The sequence below is a fragment of the Somniosus microcephalus genome, chromosome 9 (assembly GCF_052327205.1).
Source record: "Somniosus microcephalus isolate GS21.2 chromosome 9, FLI_Smic_1.0, whole genome shotgun sequence".
Classification (NCBI taxonomy): Eukaryota; Metazoa; Chordata; class Chondrichthyes; order Squaliformes; family Somniosidae; genus Somniosus; species Somniosus microcephalus.
Window position 1 is genome coordinate 151,494,218 of NC_140995.1, and position 17,161 is coordinate 151,511,378.

General features: G+C 45.0%; 1 protein-coding gene across 1 annotated transcript in view; it reads left to right on the top strand.

The window, feature by feature from the left end:
- The first annotated feature begins 2,041 nt into the window (after positions 1 to 2,041).
- scara5 (scavenger receptor class A, member 5 (putative)) overlaps positions 2,042 to 17,161 on the top strand; it is a 175,039-nt gene continuing 159,919 nt past the window's right edge. The window contains exons 1-2 of the mRNA XM_085997380.1: positions 2,042 to 2,386; positions 10,467 to 10,612. Of these exons, the coding sequence (XP_085853506.1) occupies positions 10,492 to 10,612 (121 nt within the window). The 5' untranslated portion in view covers positions 2,042 to 2,386; positions 10,467 to 10,491. The remainder of the gene's footprint in view (positions 2,387 to 10,466; positions 10,613 to 17,161) is intronic.

A 17,161-nucleotide genomic window follows, 5' to 3' on the forward strand; every position in this document is an offset into this window, starting at 1 on the left:
GTATTTCGTTGATGCACAATCAAAACAAAAAGTATTTTACTCCAGTGATTGGTATTAGTGGGCTTAACAAACTGGGGAATTTAAAGTATCACTACAGCAGTGTCAGAAATTAATAGTACACGGGAATTTTTCTCAGTGAATATGGGTGTAGTAACTATCAGTGGATAAATCACGGTAGGCCACGAGGAGGAGGAGAGTGTGATCTGGGAGCACAGAGCGCATAGGAGGTGAGCAATTCACAGCAGATGCTAATCTAGGCAGCTTATCTGAAAAGAGCCAGCTACCTGAGCATCATGGAGGGCAGAGCATGAGGAGGCCGGCTTACTCAGGTGGCTGTGACTGAGATGTACCACATAGTCTACAACGTCCTCTATGGACAGTCCATTGTCTGTAATGCATCATCAGTGACAAAGAAGGTGCCACCGGCATCAACTTTAATAATACAGGAACCTTTCAGGAAACATTACTTTGTTTGCCTTTTGTGCAACTGGTAATTTCTTTACTGCCCAATAAAAGAATGATAAGCTGCAAGATGTAGTAAAAATGAATTAATTTTATTCAGTTGTGCAATGGTAACAGTCTATGAGGTTAATGTGCTTTGCGGATGCATTTATCTCTTGTGTGGATAAATCTCTCGATGCTGGCTGTGCACGGATCATACTACTACAAGCTTCTATAGCTAATGGAGTAGCAGTAGTAGGTTACTTTAGATGCAACTGGTGTGCTGGTGGAGATACAAAACCGATGTGTTGCAGCAGGTACAAAAGGCCCACTACCTGAACTTGCAACTAACCCTGAAGCATCTGCACCAGTGGTGAAAATTTTCTTTGCTTGAATCGCTGTGGGCTCATTGCTTTCAGAATTGGCACCTACTGTGGCACATGGTGGCACAGAACTGACATGAATGCCAACTTGCTGATCCAGTGCTACGTTCTGCAAGCTACTGCTGCAAGGCATCGCCTCCAATTGCCCACTAATCTGTCCAAGCATAGAACAGTGGGCACCTTGGAATTCCTGCCCTCGTTGTTGCCTTCATCTGATCACAAGTGAACTGAAGCCAGCTATGATTACAACTTGGAGTTTGAACTCCAGAGCCTCCATAGCAACGACAGATGCTCCTTCTGTGATTATGGTCTATTTATGTGAAGTCTTTACTGAAGATGTCACTGATATTGCTGCCCCATCATCACCAATGCTTAGTGCCTACCCTGTGATTCCTGAACACCACAATTTACTTCCATCAAAGTTCTGTATCAGTACTGAGTATCAATTCCTGATAAGTAGTAACAGTTGATGGTCCAGTGAGTGATGCACCTTGGATTCAGCAGGAGGATGGTTCCATTTTCCTTGCTCTGTGAACAGAGCAGATGATACATTATGGTAAATAAGTACGCTTATAAATGTGAACAAGTTCATGTAACATATTTTACAAACCATAGTAATATTATATATACAGTGTAATATACGCTGACCCTCTCCTAGCTGACAAGCGCAGTTTTAACCTCACCTGATGAAAATATGCTTTATGATTGACTGCTGCCATCAAAATTGTTAGAAATCTATTTCAAATTCATGACTGCAAAGTGTTAAAGAAAAATAATTAGTAGACGGTGAAGGTTAAAGACAGAACCAACCGCCCTCAGGCTACAAACGAAAAAGCATTAAGCCGTGGTGAAATAATATACAATGAAAGCTACTCTAACTACGTGAGAACATTGTATCACAAAAGTAATCGCGAACAATCCTCATACATGAAGAAAACGGCAACAGGTTGGAACACGATAAGCTGTGAGGTTAACATCACAGCCTGTATTAATATTAGGCTCTGTTTTTGCCAGCAACGCTAGTTGGCGCCAACATTCCAGCAACAGAGAAATGCAGCAGCATTTTATTATGGACATACCTGAATTAAGTAGTATTTTAATTGACATTTAAAACGATTATAAAACATCTATGACAAACAGCATCAGCAGGGAGCACCAATACACTTCCCAGTCAGAAGGGCAGACGTTTTAACATTTGTAGTAATAACAACTGCTTGAGTTACAGAACTCTTGGAACGCAGGCCTGATGCAGATTCCATCTCCTCCCTTAAATCCTTTCCACCTCCCATTATTTCACAATTTCCTTTCTGGGAAGAGTTTTTTTGGATTAAGAACAGGACCATTCTAGTGACAACACTGGTGCAATGTTGTTGTAGGATCATGCACTGTGTTTAATGGCAGACTATGTCCATGTCACTTTATGGAAATACGAAAACATTCAAAACTAAAATAATGTGAATCAGCCTAATGATTTTAACATTTACCGTGCTTCAGTTTAAATGACGCAACATTGGTTTAACTATAACTGCAAGGAAAAAACACAAAAGATTCTTTAACACAAGGTAAGTCATTTTAACTTTCAATAAATGATGTGCTGTGTTTTTATATAAACTTGGTAAAAACAGAAATCAGTGTCTAAACTTTAGTTATTGCTCTAAAATTATGCAAACACAGGACATGAATAGCAGCTTCTTATAGTTCAAAAATATAGATATTACAATTAAAAAGTACTATAAGATTTTTGCACACTTATAACAATTAAAATACAGGCTTCTACGCTGAGATCCTTCCGTAATCTTGTGCTTCCCAGCAGGGAAGTCGTACTCGTAGGGATCAAGCGTTGGAAATTGGGCTGCAGCACTGTAGCCTGCAATTACTGTGAATGTGGCTCCCTGCTGGAAGCACGGGATCTTGGAATCACTCTAGTGGGTAAATGCACCACATGTGGTGGCACTGAGCCATTCGAACCAGGTTTAAGAATTCCTTTGAATGTTATGCATAGCGACATTTAAAAAATGTTTCTGATGTTTTCTCTGCTAGTTAGTTCCAACGTGTTCTAAAAGGGCATGTTTACAGTTTCACTACAAATACTGAGCACAGGAAATCTTCACAAACACATTTAAAATGTCACTGCAGCGAGTGACCAGAGGAATGCTTAACCCCAGGAAGGTCCAAGGTGTGATCCTTGGCCTGTGCTTAGCTGATCTCAGTTGGATAGCAGTTGTGTTGAATTTGCCCCTGGGCTAGGAAAAATGAAACTCAAAAATTAAAACAGAAAATTCTGGAAACAATTAGCCAGGGTCAGGCAGTATCTGTGGAGGGAGAAACTTAGGGTTAACGTTTCAGGTGAATGGCCTATCATTAGAACTGGAAGATATTACAGCTGGACACCTTTTAAATAGGTACTGAGCCAGGCAAAAGGGGCCAGGATAAAGAAAAAAGAAAAGGTCAGTTATTGGGTAGAGACAACAGATGATTAAATGGCAAAAGAGATGATGGTACAAGGCAAAAGGATGTGATAATGAGAGAAATTAGAGAAATAAAAGGTGTCCAGTGGAGGTGTAAATGGTTGCAGAATAGTAGAGAGGGAAGGATGGAAAATCTGACAAAGCGGAGAAGGCTCCCATGCTCCAGGAATGTGGCGTAAGAAAGGCAAGTCTGCCCCTCTCTATCTCTGTAACCTCCTCCAGCCCTACAACTCTCCATGATCTTTGCGTTCCTCCAATTCTGGCCTCTTGAGCATCCCCAAGTTTCATCACTCCACCATCACCGGCCGTGCCTTCAACTGTCTAGGCCCTAAGCTCCGTAGTTCCCCCCCTAAAACTCTTCGGCCTAGAAATTGAGTGGGCTTAGCGCCCATTTTGCGGCGCTAGAGGGCATTGCGCTGGACTTACAGCCGGTTTTGAAATTGACTAGGGCCCAACATTGGCGTTACACCGGTAGCGCTGCGCCGGCACCGATGACGTCATCGGTGTGCGCAGCGTCCCGGTTGCCGTGGTGATGGGCCCCAGCGCCGAAATTCAGTTGCGGCCGCCTCACCCGTGGCAGCCACAACTAAGACTCTGGCAACAGAGTCTTACACGACTTTGCGTCGGCGCATAAAGGTGGAGCGGCGGCCGGCCGCTTTCCCGCCGGCCGCCTGCCCGCACCTCCCTCCCCGGACTCCCCCACCCCCCCCCCCCGCGGAACAGATGCTTCTCGGCTGCGAGCCCGGCACTTCCCCGAGGTGCCGGGCTCATTTTTGTGGCGATTTAACCGGTCAGCGGGCGGGTGCAGGCAGCTCCTCCTTAACTGAAGGAGGAGGCCTGCACTTCCCGAGCCTGCTGCACCGCATCGGGCGCCGCAGCGCCGGAATAGCGCCGCAATGCGGCGCGTAGCGCCAGTTTTCAGGCGCAAGCAGCCTTCAGTAGCGCCGGCAGCCGTTTGGGCACGGCGCTACTGAATTTTTGGCACGCGCAGCGCGACTTAGCACCGGCGCTAAATTTCCGGCATTAAGCCCCGGCGCAGCGCAAACTCAATTTCTAGGCCTTCATCTCTCTACCTCTCTCTTCCTTTAAGTCGCTCCTTAATACCTACCTCTTTGACCAAGCTTTTGGTCATCCATACTAATATCTCTTTATGTGGCTTGGTGTCAAATTTTGCCTGATAACGCTCCTGTGAAGCGCCTTGGGATGTTTTTACTATGTTAAAGGCGTTATATAAATGCAAGTTGTTGTCGCTGGCTGTGAACCAACCCATAAAATAAAATAAAGTAAAGGCTATTGAATATAACAGAATATTGGTCAAGAGAAAATATTCCCTTGTACGAGTATGATACACAGTTTTGGTTCATTCATTGAACTGCATGAAATGTAAACCTATAAATCGGTTTATTAGGTTCAGAGTATCCTGATGATCATGAAGGCTCTTCCACTTGGGAATGTATTTTGAGGGGGGAGAGGGGAGTAGTGGCTTTGGAGACCAAGAAGCTGTGGTATTTCTGAGCCAGTGTCCAAAATCCAATCATAATCCCACCTTTAAGCCCATAACATCTTTAAACCATTAGGGAACACAGATGCGATCCGCTCACTGTGCTGCTTGGGAAAATATGAAAAAATCTCTCCCTACCAACAAAACTGGCAAGAAAAACATTTGATTATCAAAGATCATGCACACAAATTCCTCGACTGCCAAGAACTAATTGACAGCTATATGTTTTTGCAAAAAAAAGGAAAAACATCTTTGTCGTAGCTCTAGCAACTGAATGTTTACCAGAACAGCGGAGGACCCATGGCAGGATTTGGAAAATGGCCATATGCCTGTTCAGCAAGAGTAAATATTCCTCTGCAGTGTTCATGGCAGTGGTGGGGGCCTCTGACTTTCACATGTATCAAACTTTTATGCTATTTACGTGACAATGTCTAGATTAGGCTGAAATCCTCACTAAAACCTTTCCGTTGAAGGGGCACCATTGTTATTTATGGGAGTATTTGCCGTGAACTGTTCTTCGATTAGGCAGGCACAGTTTATAGTAAACCCTTGCATGTCAGCGGCTGGGGTAAAGATTGCCATGAAGCAGATGTTCTCTGCTGCAGTGCATACTTTATCCCAGTGGATGACATGAAATCTTCTCCCACTGTGTAGTTTTACAAGTGATCTTTATTTTAACTGACAGATTGTATTTTTTCTTTTATGTGAATGTGTGAAGTGACATAATAATACCATCACATATACTTATGCGGGAAAACACAGCAAATTTCTCTTGTATAAAAAATCTGATACCCTCTAACAAAAAGCAATTCCAACATTTTGTTTCTTTTCTTATTTGTTAATTGATTTAAATTTCCTCTGCACAGTTCCAATTTTGTTATTTTCTTTGCTGTCAACAGCAATGACTCTAAGTAAATGAAATTGCAATGGTGTTTCTAAGGTGTTTCTAAGGAATGTGAAAAGTTTTGCAGTTTATGCTGATTCTACTCATGCTGAGCAGATGGATAAGTTCTGCCTCCATTCGTATGGAACTCAACCCATTGGTGTATTGGGACTGTCTTTTTAGCTAAGGAATGGTCCGTGAGAAAAAGAGAATGTACAAAATAACTCTTCCCAAAAATAAGTTATATTTGCTGAAATTCTGGTTTTAAATAAACATCAAAACCTTTTTATGTATTTAGCAAACAAATGTGATATCAAAATATCATGATGTTTGTCTTCATACTGCACGTTTTTTAATAGTCATTTTAAACAATAACAAGTTGCATTTATATAGCATCTTTAATGTAGTAAAATTTAACACCGAGCCAAAGACATTAGAACGGTTGACCAAACACAAGAGGCAGAGTCTTAAAGGAAGAGAGGTGGAGAGGAAGGGAATTCCAGAGCTTAGGGTCTAGACGGCTGAAAGCACAGTCGCCAATGGTGAGGCGAAGGAAGTGAGGGATGCACAAGAAGCTAGAGTTGGAGGAACTTAGGCCTAGAAATTCGGTGGGCTGCGCCACCAGTTAGCACCTAAAGAGGGCACTCAGTGGCTTTTGCGCCACTGGCCGCGCCTCCCGCGATATTTAGCGGGGCGCTAATGGCAGCGTTAGCCTGTAGCGCTGCGCCGCCACCGATGACATCATCGGTGTGCGCAGAGCCCCACTACCGCCCCGATCACGATATTTGGTAGCGCCCGCATCTGTAACGCCGTTTGCAAATCACGCCCGGTTCACGGGGCCTACCTGTGGCAGTAGTGGCGCAAATTAAGGTGGAGGTGCGGGGCGGCCATTTTTTCGGTGGCCGCCTGTCAGCACCTCCGTCCCCGGCCTCCTGATCCCCCCCACCCAGGCAGTGCCGGCTGTGTCCCGAGAGCCCAGCACTTCTCCTCGGTGCCGGGCTCTTTAGCCGGCACTCGCGATCGGTCATCGCGCTGGTGCAGGCCCATACCCTTAAGAAGGGGAGGAAGGCCTGCAGTACCGCAGCACGCCGTGCCGCAGCGTGTGGTGCTGCGGCACGTTGCGCTGCGATATTCAGTTTCAGCGCCCCAAGAGGGACGCGGGGCGCCTCGAGCAGCGCCCCGCGTCCCTCTTGGGGTGCTCAAGCTGAATTTCCGGCGGGCGCAACGGCTCCGATCGCAGCGGTAATTCCGGCGCCCAGGCGAGCTTGGCGCCCCGTTTGGGGCTCCACCGAATTTCTAGGCCTTAGAGTTCTTAGAGGGTTGTAGGACTGGAGGAGGTTACAGGGGAAAATTTGAGTTGCACCCCCTTTGGGATGCTAACTTCGCCAGGGAACTACTTTTAGTGCCCCGGAAAAATTAGCGCCCCGCAGGTGAAATTCATTGGTAGTGCCCCAAGAGGGAAGCGGGGCGCTACTGGAAGCGCCCCGCCTCCCTCTTGGGGCGCTGCGAGGGAATATCGCGGTGCTACGTGCCGCGGTGTTGCAGGCCTTCCTCCGCTTCTTAAAGGCGAGGGGCCTTGCGCAGCGCGACCCAGGGCCCAGCTGGGCCACCAGGGATTGGAATGCCGGCAAATGAGCCCGGCACTCTAGAGAAGTGCTGGGCTCATGGAGCGGAGCTGGCACTCCGCGGGGGTGCTGGTCAGGAGGCCGGGGACAGCAACAGGGGCAGGTGCTCGTAGGCGGCCAACAAAAATGGCCGCCCAGCACCTCTCCTTTAATTAGCGCCGCCCCAGCTGCAGGTAGGCCCCCCTGACCCCGTCGGACATAGCGTCCGGCAGTAAGTCAGGGGGCGCTACCGAAGATCGCAGCCGGGGCACTGCGCATGGCGATGATGTCATTGCTGGCGGCGCAGCGCCGTTGGGCACTAACGGTTACCGCTGGCACTAATCTCCCACTGCGTTGGCGGCGCCACACCCGGGCGCTAGTTGCTTTGTGCCCCGGAGTCGCAAAGCAACCTCATTTTTAGGCCGGAGTGTCTCCGCTTCCACCACTTCCGTCGGCAGCGAGTTCCAGGTCATCACCACTCGCTGCGTAAAAATTTTTTTCCTCACATCCCCCTGTATCTCTTGCCCAAAACCTTAAATCTGTGTCTCCTAGTCCTTGTACCATCAACTAGTGGGAACAACCTTTCCCCGTCTAGCCTATCCAAACCCGTCATAATCTTGCACACCTCTATCAAATCACCCCTCAACCTCCTTTGCTCTAATGAAAACAAATCCAGCTTCTCCAACCTGTCCTTGTAGCTAAGATCCCCCATCCCCGGAACAATTCTGGTAAATCTCCTCTGCACCCTCTCAAGGGCCTTCACATCCTTCCTACAGTGTGGTAACCAGAACTGGATGCAATACTCCAGTTATGGCCTAACCAGTCTCATTTTAGTCTTATTCATTTCTTCTGGATTCTCCCAGTGTGAATTTTTAAATAAGCTGCATAATATCTGCATGAAAATGGCAGAAATGCGATAATAATGGCCGCCTTCTGTGCTGTAACCATTCCCAGCCCTGGGGAGGTGGGAATGGAGGCGGGACTGTCTGGAAAATGGCAGAACCTGGGAGGGGGGTACCCATCCCGCTCCCAACCCACCTCCGTGCCATCTTCCCAGGAGGCGGGTCCCTGACTTGCGCAGGGACTCATCTCCTCGATGTGGGAAGGGGATTAGTGGCAATTAATTGCCTGTTAACAGGTAGTTAACAGACAGTTTTTTTGGCTTTTCCCTATTTTGAGCCCTGAAGTGTGGGCTTCCCGACGGCTCCGAACCTCACCAGGGTCAGTGAGGCGAGCAGTGGGTCTACGGGGGTCTGAGGGGCCGAGATGTCCACTGTGGATGTGAGTGATGGGTGCAAGGGTGGAGAGGTAAGTGTGTGAGGTGTGTGTAAAGTGTTCTAAGAAGTTTACTTACCTTTGCTTCTTCCTCCAGGCTTCAACCCTTTAGGCTGCGGAGCTGACTCATCTCGATGGCAGAGAATGCAGAATGGCCGCTGCATTCTCAGATGCAGTAGCCTTCTGCTTTCTGCTCAAGAGAGATTTCTAAGTGAGCCTGTGTCCAAGGTCTCACCTTAGAAGATAGATTGTCAGTGTTTGACAGCGTCACAGAGCTGTCAAACGCTGACAATTCATCTGTCAAAAAATCTCAACAGATGAAACGTCATTTGCTGACATCATCTGTCACCGGCTTTCCATTAATTGGCGGGCTTAACAAGGCCTATCAATGGAAAATAGCGTGGGTTGGCCAGACGTCGCTGGAGGCAGGACTAAAACGCGGCAAGCAGCAGTCCCGCCTCCAACACGTCTCCATTCATAAAATCCAGCCCTATGATTCTATGAATTACAAAAACAATTAGATATTCCTATGCAAACTCAGCTCAATCAGCAATGAGAGGCTTGTACTTCCAAGCATCCAAAGAATAAGCATGAGAATGAATGTATTTGCTTTCTTACTAATGTGCACACATTGGCCCAGAAATTCGGGTCGAGGGCTTCCTGCGGGTGTAAGCCCCCGACCTGCACTTACCTTGCATGCCGGCCATTGTGCGGTGGGCCCCTGTGGAATTGCGATCCTGGGTCTGCTCCAATTATCAGTGCACAGTGCTTGCGTATCCCAGGGGCGCAGTTAGTTCGATGCGTCCCCTGGGATCATGTGGGCCATGGGGAGCCAATCGGAGCAGAGAATGCTTCATTCATAAGTTTGACAGGAAGGGCTGTCAAACTTATAAATACTATAAGCCCCAAAACATCACTAAATCTTCAAATAAATTTTTTTTAAATCACATTTTTTAAATAAACTATAAATTACATGAAATAACTATTTTAAACAATAATTAAAATTATTGAAAAAAATAATTTTATTTTCTAACGGGGCTAAAAATAAACTTACCTTTCTTTAAAGTATTTAAAAATAATAAACCTGTAGAAAAAATGTTTTAATTTTAATTAATTCACCACTTACCTTGTAAAAAGCAGGCCTTGCAACTGCTTTTTATATGTGTAACTTCTGAAGACTTACCCTCCCAGGAAAACCTGCAAAAAAAACGTAAGTTCGATGCGCACGTGCAGCCTCTCCTGCGCACGCGTTCGAACTCTGAACCCCTTCTTTCAGGGGAATGGAAGTGCCGGTTTCCCGCGCATGCGCAGTGCATACAGGAAACCGGCACTTCCATTGGGCTTAAATTCCTTCATGGCCTTGACCCTCTGTATACCCGTAACCACCTACAGCCTGATAAACCCCATATTACTGACATCTCTGTTCCTCTGATTCTGGCTTCTTGGACATTCCCCCTCCTCCCCCCGCCCCCCCCACCACACCATTTGCTCCACAATTGATGGCTATGCCTAAAGCCACTGAAGCCCTACACTTTGGAATTCCCTCTATATACCCCTCCGCCTCTCCACTAACATCTTCTCCTTTAAAATCATCTCTTTGCCCAAGCTTTTGGTCACCCTTCCTTTTTTTTTATCACACCACTATAAAGTGCTGCAGGATGTTTTTCTACATTAAAGGTGTAATATAAATGCCTGTTGTAGTTGCGGAATCATGGTTTTGAACCTGTCGACCATTGCACACGCAAGTAAAGGGACTGAAATTTTCTCTTACTGAAGGCTAAGAAAATACACTCACAGCATGAACAGAAGCTGATTTATTAAAAGTGTTCATTATAAAATTAATTACTGACTTAATATCTGAAGCAAAAGTTTTATTTCTGCAGCTGAGTAATTGAGCTATGCATTTCTCAGGTGAAGTCTTCATTGTTCAGAATAAATGGATAACAAAGATCTGCCTCTCATCCCAAATGAGTTTCAGGAGAATGGGTCAATGCACGAAGAATCATTTGATGAGTTTGATGGAAGGAACCTCTCAAAGCTGAACCTCTGTGAAGAAAGTACGTATATTTTCTTATGAAGAGAACTGGAATTTTATTGCAAAAGATCATTGTTTTCATAGAAGGATTAATCATTTTCCATTCTCCAGTATTTGCTGTTATTCTAATTATTATTTGACGGTTAAGACTTTGAAGCCCTGGGTGATTTCTGTAAATGTGGTTGGTTGAAAGAGTACCCAAGTTCACCATTTCCTGAACCTCCAGTGCTGCTTTAGAACAGTGCATGTCCTGTTATTAATGATTGAAGCCACAGTACATTCCTTCAGTTATGTTATTTCTAACAAGGCTGCAGTTTAAAAAAAAATCTATTCTTGGGATGTGGACATTACTGGCAAGGCCGGAATTTATTGCCCATCTCTATGGCCACTTCAGCAGGCAGTTAAGAGTTGGTGTGGGACTACAGCCCATTCGCAACAGGTCTCATTTGCATATGTTGCAGTGCGAGCCAGTGGTGTAGCAGCTGTGACTTTCCTGGTTTTGCACTGTTAATGCATGCTGGGCAACTGAGTTTAAGATATGCCAGAAAGTGAGAGGTTCCTGCCACAGAAGAGTTTGGAGCATTTGAGTAAAGATTTCCGCAGCTACAGTGAAAGAGCCAAGCACTGTTCCTCGCTCACCTGTTTGTTCCCCAGTCTGTTGCTGAAGAGTGCGGGTTGCGCTGTATTATTAAAGGCTGCACAGAAGCTTTCAGGTAGTTTTACATGGGGTTTTCCTCCAATGACTGCACCAATGGGCATGCAAATGAGCAGGCCCAGGAAATCTGCTGGTAACTCCCTCTGCAGTCTACTGGACGGTGCAATATTTTTAAAAAAGGGGCAACAGTGATTTAACTTATTTTGAGGAAATTCTAGGCCGTAGCCACAAAAACATCACACACCAGTGTATTGCAATGAAAACACTGTTTGAAGGCGCTGGTTGGAGCCAGCATTACTACATATAACAACAGAAAACACTGGAAAAGCTCAGCAGGCCAGGCAGTATCCGTGGAGAGAGAAACATATGTTCCTTTTCTGCTTATAGTCCAGCGAGAGCCGACTGCCAGCACTGTTGTGTCCCTGAGCAAGACAGCAACTCTGTGTCATTCTCACAAAATTTAGCATGCACCAATACAGTTACACATAGTCGAGAGAATATAGATAGTGAGCTTGTGCAGATAGCACTGGATGAGTCACAGTGCATGTAATGATATCAGCAAATAGTGATGGTATTTGCCTGTTTGATTATTTATGCCTTACCAGCATATTTGCCTGATTGATTGATTATTTATGCCTGACCAGCAGAGGGCATGTGAGAGACAAGCAGTTTTGTTTTAGATGGATCTCTAAGATGGTGTCTCCTGTAATGCTGTTAACTGAGTTGAACATACTTTAGATAAAAAGTCATTCTCTTTCATGAATGTGTCGTCATTGAACCCACATACAAACCAATACATGGTGTCAGAAGTGATTGAAAGAGATGAAGAGGAAAAATCTGAAGTTAAATCAGCTCTCCACATATTAGCAAGCCAAAAGAGAACATCGTTACTTACCATTGGAGAATAGCTAACGAAGTGAAAAATGGTAGGATTACACCCACCGGCGAAGCTTCAGTTGACAGGTAATGTGGCTGAAAATTGGAGGAGGTTCAAACAACATTTGGTGTTGTATTTAGCGGCAATCGGAGCTGACGAGAAAAGTGATAAAATGAAAGCGTCAGTGTTCTTACATGTCGTGGGTGATGAAGCGCTGGAGGTGTATAATAACTTCACATTCGCTGCTGATGGAGACAAAATGAAGTTGGATAAAATAATGGAACAGTTTGAGGCCTACTGCATACCTAAACATAACGTGACATTTGAGAGGAATAGATTTTTCACATGTGTACAGAAAACGGGAGAGACTATTGATCAGTATGTGACTGAACTGAGAAACCGAAGCAAAACATGTGAATTTGGGGGGCTGACAGGCTCGCTGATAAAAGACAGACTGGTGTGTGGTATTCCAGATAATGGTCTAAGGGAAAGACTGCTAAGAGAGCAAGATCTAGACCTGGGAAAAGCCATAGAACTGTGTAGGGCTACAGAGACTGTGAAGTCACAGGCAAAGGAGCTGTTCAGTGACAGTAGCTGCAACGTGGATGCAGTGAGAAAGAACGGACACAAACCGTTTAACAAAAAGAGCGCCAATGTGAAAAAAGAGGCGTGGCCAGCGAACAAAAATGAAAGGGGCAATCAAAAGTCATGTAGTCGATGCGGTACACAGCATCCACCAAAAAAGTGTCCAGCATATGGTAAAACATGCAATAGTTGCAACAAAAACAACCATTATGCCCGTTGCTGCAAGAACCAAGCGCAACAAAGCAAGGTCCATACAGTAGATGAAAGCGAGATAGAGGCGTTCTATGTGGATGTCGTGTCTGAAAACAAAAAAGAAAAAAGAGACTGGATGTTGACACTAAAAGTGAATGACATACACATTCCATTTAAATTGGATACTGGAGCACAAGTTAATGTGATATCAGAGACTGATTTTAAGAAAATTAGACCCAGACCAAAGATACATGGAACAAAAGTGAAAGTGACAGGATACTCAGGTACTGATATACCAGTGAAAGGAAGAAGCATTGTCAAAGTGACACACAAGGACAGAGAGCACACGCTAGCATTAATCGTGGTGCCAAAGGATGTGCAAGCCATACTAGGTTTAATAGCCTGTGAGAGACTGAACCTGGTAAAGAGAGTCCTCGTTGTGGAAAGCGAAGGAGAGACAGTCTATGATGAACTCATGAAAGAGTACAATGACCTATTTAAGGGTCTAGGCTGCCTTCCAGGAGAACACACGATCAGAGTAGATAAAAGTATGCCAACGGTCATACATCCATGCAGAAAAGTTCTGTTTGCTCTTCAAAAGCAACTGAAGGCAGAGTTGGACAGGATGGAAAGCCTGAACGTGATTCAGAAGATAGATGAGCCAACTGAGTGGGTGAGTTCCCTCGTCGTTGTGGACAAAAAGAATGGAAAGCTCAGAATTTGCCTGGATCCAAGAGATCTAAACAGAGCAATAAAGAGAGAGCACTTCAAGCTTCCTACACGTGAGGAAATCATGTCACAGTTTGCAAATGCAAAGTATTTCAGCAAGTTAGATGCATCATCAGGATTTTGGCAGATGAAACTGGACGAGGCAAGTTCAAGACTGTGCACGTTCAACAGTCCATTTGGCAGATACAGATTCCTAAGGTTACCATTTGACATTGCCTCAGCTCCTGAAGTGTATCACAAAACTATCCATATGATCTATGAGCACCTGCAGGGAGTTGATACATCAATGGATGACATCATAGTATGGGGAACCACGAGAACTGAGCATGACGAGAGACTGAAAAAAGTGCTGGAAGCAACAAGGAAAACAAACCTGAAGCTGAATAGAGAGAAATGCCAGCTCGGGGTGACAGAACTGACATTCGTGGGAGATATCCTTAGCAGTGAGGGCATCAGACCAGATCCCAGAAAGGTGTCCGCCATTGAGAATATGCCAAAGCCACAATGCAAAAAGGACGTGCAGAGGTTTAATGGAATGATCAACTACATGGATAAATTCATATCCAACCTCTCAGAAAAGATGGCGCCACTGAGACGACTAACTGAAAAGAACATAGAATGGGAATGGAATCATGAGCATGAGAAGTCATGGAGCGATCTAAAGAAACTGCTCACAGAGGAACCAGTTCTGAGGTTTTATGACCCAGCGAGACCCATCAAGATATCATCAGATGCATCACAGAGTGGGCTCGGTGCTGTTCTTCTGCAAAAATATGACTACTGGCAACCTATTGCATATGCATCGTGCTCAATGACAGACGCGGAGGCGCGATATGCTCAAATAGAAAAGGAGCTGCTCAGCATCACATACGCCTGTGAAAGATTTCACCAGTTTGTGGCAGGACAAGCAATCAGTGTAGAGACTGACCATAAGCCCTTGATTGCATTGTTCCAAAAGCCACTAAATAGCTGTCCGCTTAGAATACAAAGAATGATGATCAGGCTGCAACGCTATACACTGAATGTTGCGTACACACCGGGTAAGCTGATGTATACAGCAGACACGTTGTCCAGAGCTGTTGACCCAAGTGAGCCCGCAAACACCAAAATGGATGAAAAAGTGAACGCCTACGTGGACATGATCACAAGTGCACTGCCCATAGCAGATGCAAAAATGGAGCTCATAAAGACTGAGACAAACAAAGATGAAACAATGAGACGACTGAGGAAAAGCATCTTGGATGGATGGCCCAACATGAAGCAAGACTGCTCACCTGACATGGCAGAGTACTGGAACTGCAGGGCGGAACTATCAGTGGTCGAAGACATCATCTACAAAGGAAGTAAAATAGTTATCCCAAAGAGTCTGAGAAAAGAGGTGCTAAAAAGGATCCATGGAGGACATCTGGGAATCAAAAAGTGTAAGAAAAGAGCACGAGAGGTGATGTACTGGCCACGAATCAACCAAGATGTGACAAATGAGGTGTCAAACTGCACAATATGCCTAAAATATCGAGCAAGCAATCCGGTAGAACCACTAAAGCCACACCCAGCGCCAGACAGACCTTACCAGAAGGTAGGCGCTGACCTATTCGTATGTCAAGGAAAGGACTATCTTGTAGTCACAGACTATTACTCCCTGTATCCAGAGGTTTGTAGACTGTACACCACCACTGCAGATGCTGTGATAACATGTATGAAAGCCATATTCTCCAGACATGGCGTGGCAAGCGAGGTCTTCACAGACAACGGACCCCAGTTTTACAATGCAAGTTTCCGACACTTTGCCAAAGAGTGGGACTTTGTCCACACAACGTCAAGTCCTCACTTTCCACAGTCCAATGGACTAGTGGAAAAATCGGTCCAGACAGTGAAAAGACTGATGTACAAGGCAAAAGACAGTGGAACTGACTTCTACCAGAGCATGCTTGTATACCGCACAACGCCGCTCGAGTGTGGTATGTCACCAGCCCAACTCCTTATGGGACGTCTGCTAAGGTCAAACCTACCCATCCCGGAGAACCTCCTGAAAACAAAAGAGGGGGAGAAAGTGAGGAAGTTCAAAGAACAACAGAAAGAAAAGCAAAAGTACTACTATGACAGAGGAACACAAAACCTACCTGAACTCCACACTGGTGACCAAGTAAGGTTCAAAGACAAAACAAACATATGGACTCAGAAGGGAACTGTCCTGAGTGAAGTCCAACCAAGATCATACACCATTCAGACAGATGAGGGTGCTGTTCTGCGAAGAAATCGTCGAGATCTTCTCATGGGACCAGCCACAGCAGGTCAAAAGACTGATACTGTTGAACAACCTGATCATATAGCAGGTCAAAAGACTGATACTGTTGAACAACCTGATCACACAGCTGAGAAATCATCATCTGAGGCAACAACTCAGATTCAAGGACAATCAATCAGAAAATCCTCAAGACGCGTGAAGCCTCCTGAGAGACTCATTGAGCAAGTTTAAGGACTCTTGTTATAGAAGGAAGTAATGTTATCTTATTCTTTCTTCAAGTTCTAGTGTATTTACATATTTTATGTGAACACACAAAACAAGGTTAAAAAACCTTGATAATGATAATGATAATGTAAGTTCATTAATTGTTACAGTTAAAATGCAGAGTAATACAAAGAAAACATGTTGTTAGATAAAAGTAAAATACTTTTGTTTTAAGAAAGGGAGATGTAATGATATCAGCAAATAGTGATGGTATTTGCCTGTTTGATTATTTATGCCTTACCAGCATATTTGCCTGATTGATTATTTATGCCTGACCAGCAGAGGGCATGTGAGAGACAAGCAGTTTTGTTTTAGATGGATCTCTAAGATGGTGTCTCCTGTAATGCTGTTAACTGAGTTGAACATACTTTAGATAAAAAGTCATTCTCTTTCATGAATGTGTCGTCATTGAACCCACATACAAACCAATAGAGTGCACACATGAGGAGCAAGCAGTGATGGTAAATGAGCAGCAGAGACTTGCTGTCAGAGAGCCAACTCTGTTCCTTCCTCAGTGCCGATTTATTCTGACTACACAGGACATTCTTATAAAAGGAGATTGTTTTCTGAGCAGAATTATCTACAGGAGTCACTTGAATCTACCTAAGACATTTACAAGGTTTGGATAGGAGTAAGGAGGAGACCAACAGTCACATCTGTGCAGTCATTGATGCCCATGCTTGTCTACCACAAAGTGTTTGACAACTCCAGGGCATCTGCAGTGGAGACTTCACTGGCACAAGTAGTAATCACAGTCAGAGTATCACCCATGAATGCTCACACTGATGTTATAAAGGGCTTGACTCCAGCATACAAGAGACCCTCTTTAGTAGCTTCAATGTGCTGGGGAAATCAAATGAAGACAGGCTTCGGGCAGGGATCCACAGGCCTCATTGGCAGGGACCTCACTGCTGCTCTCTTGTCTGCTCTCACATAGGTCAGGCGAAATGCTGATGGAATGTCCAGCAGCAGGAGCATGACTGGAGTAGGCATAGAATCATAGAATGATAGGAATTTACAGCAG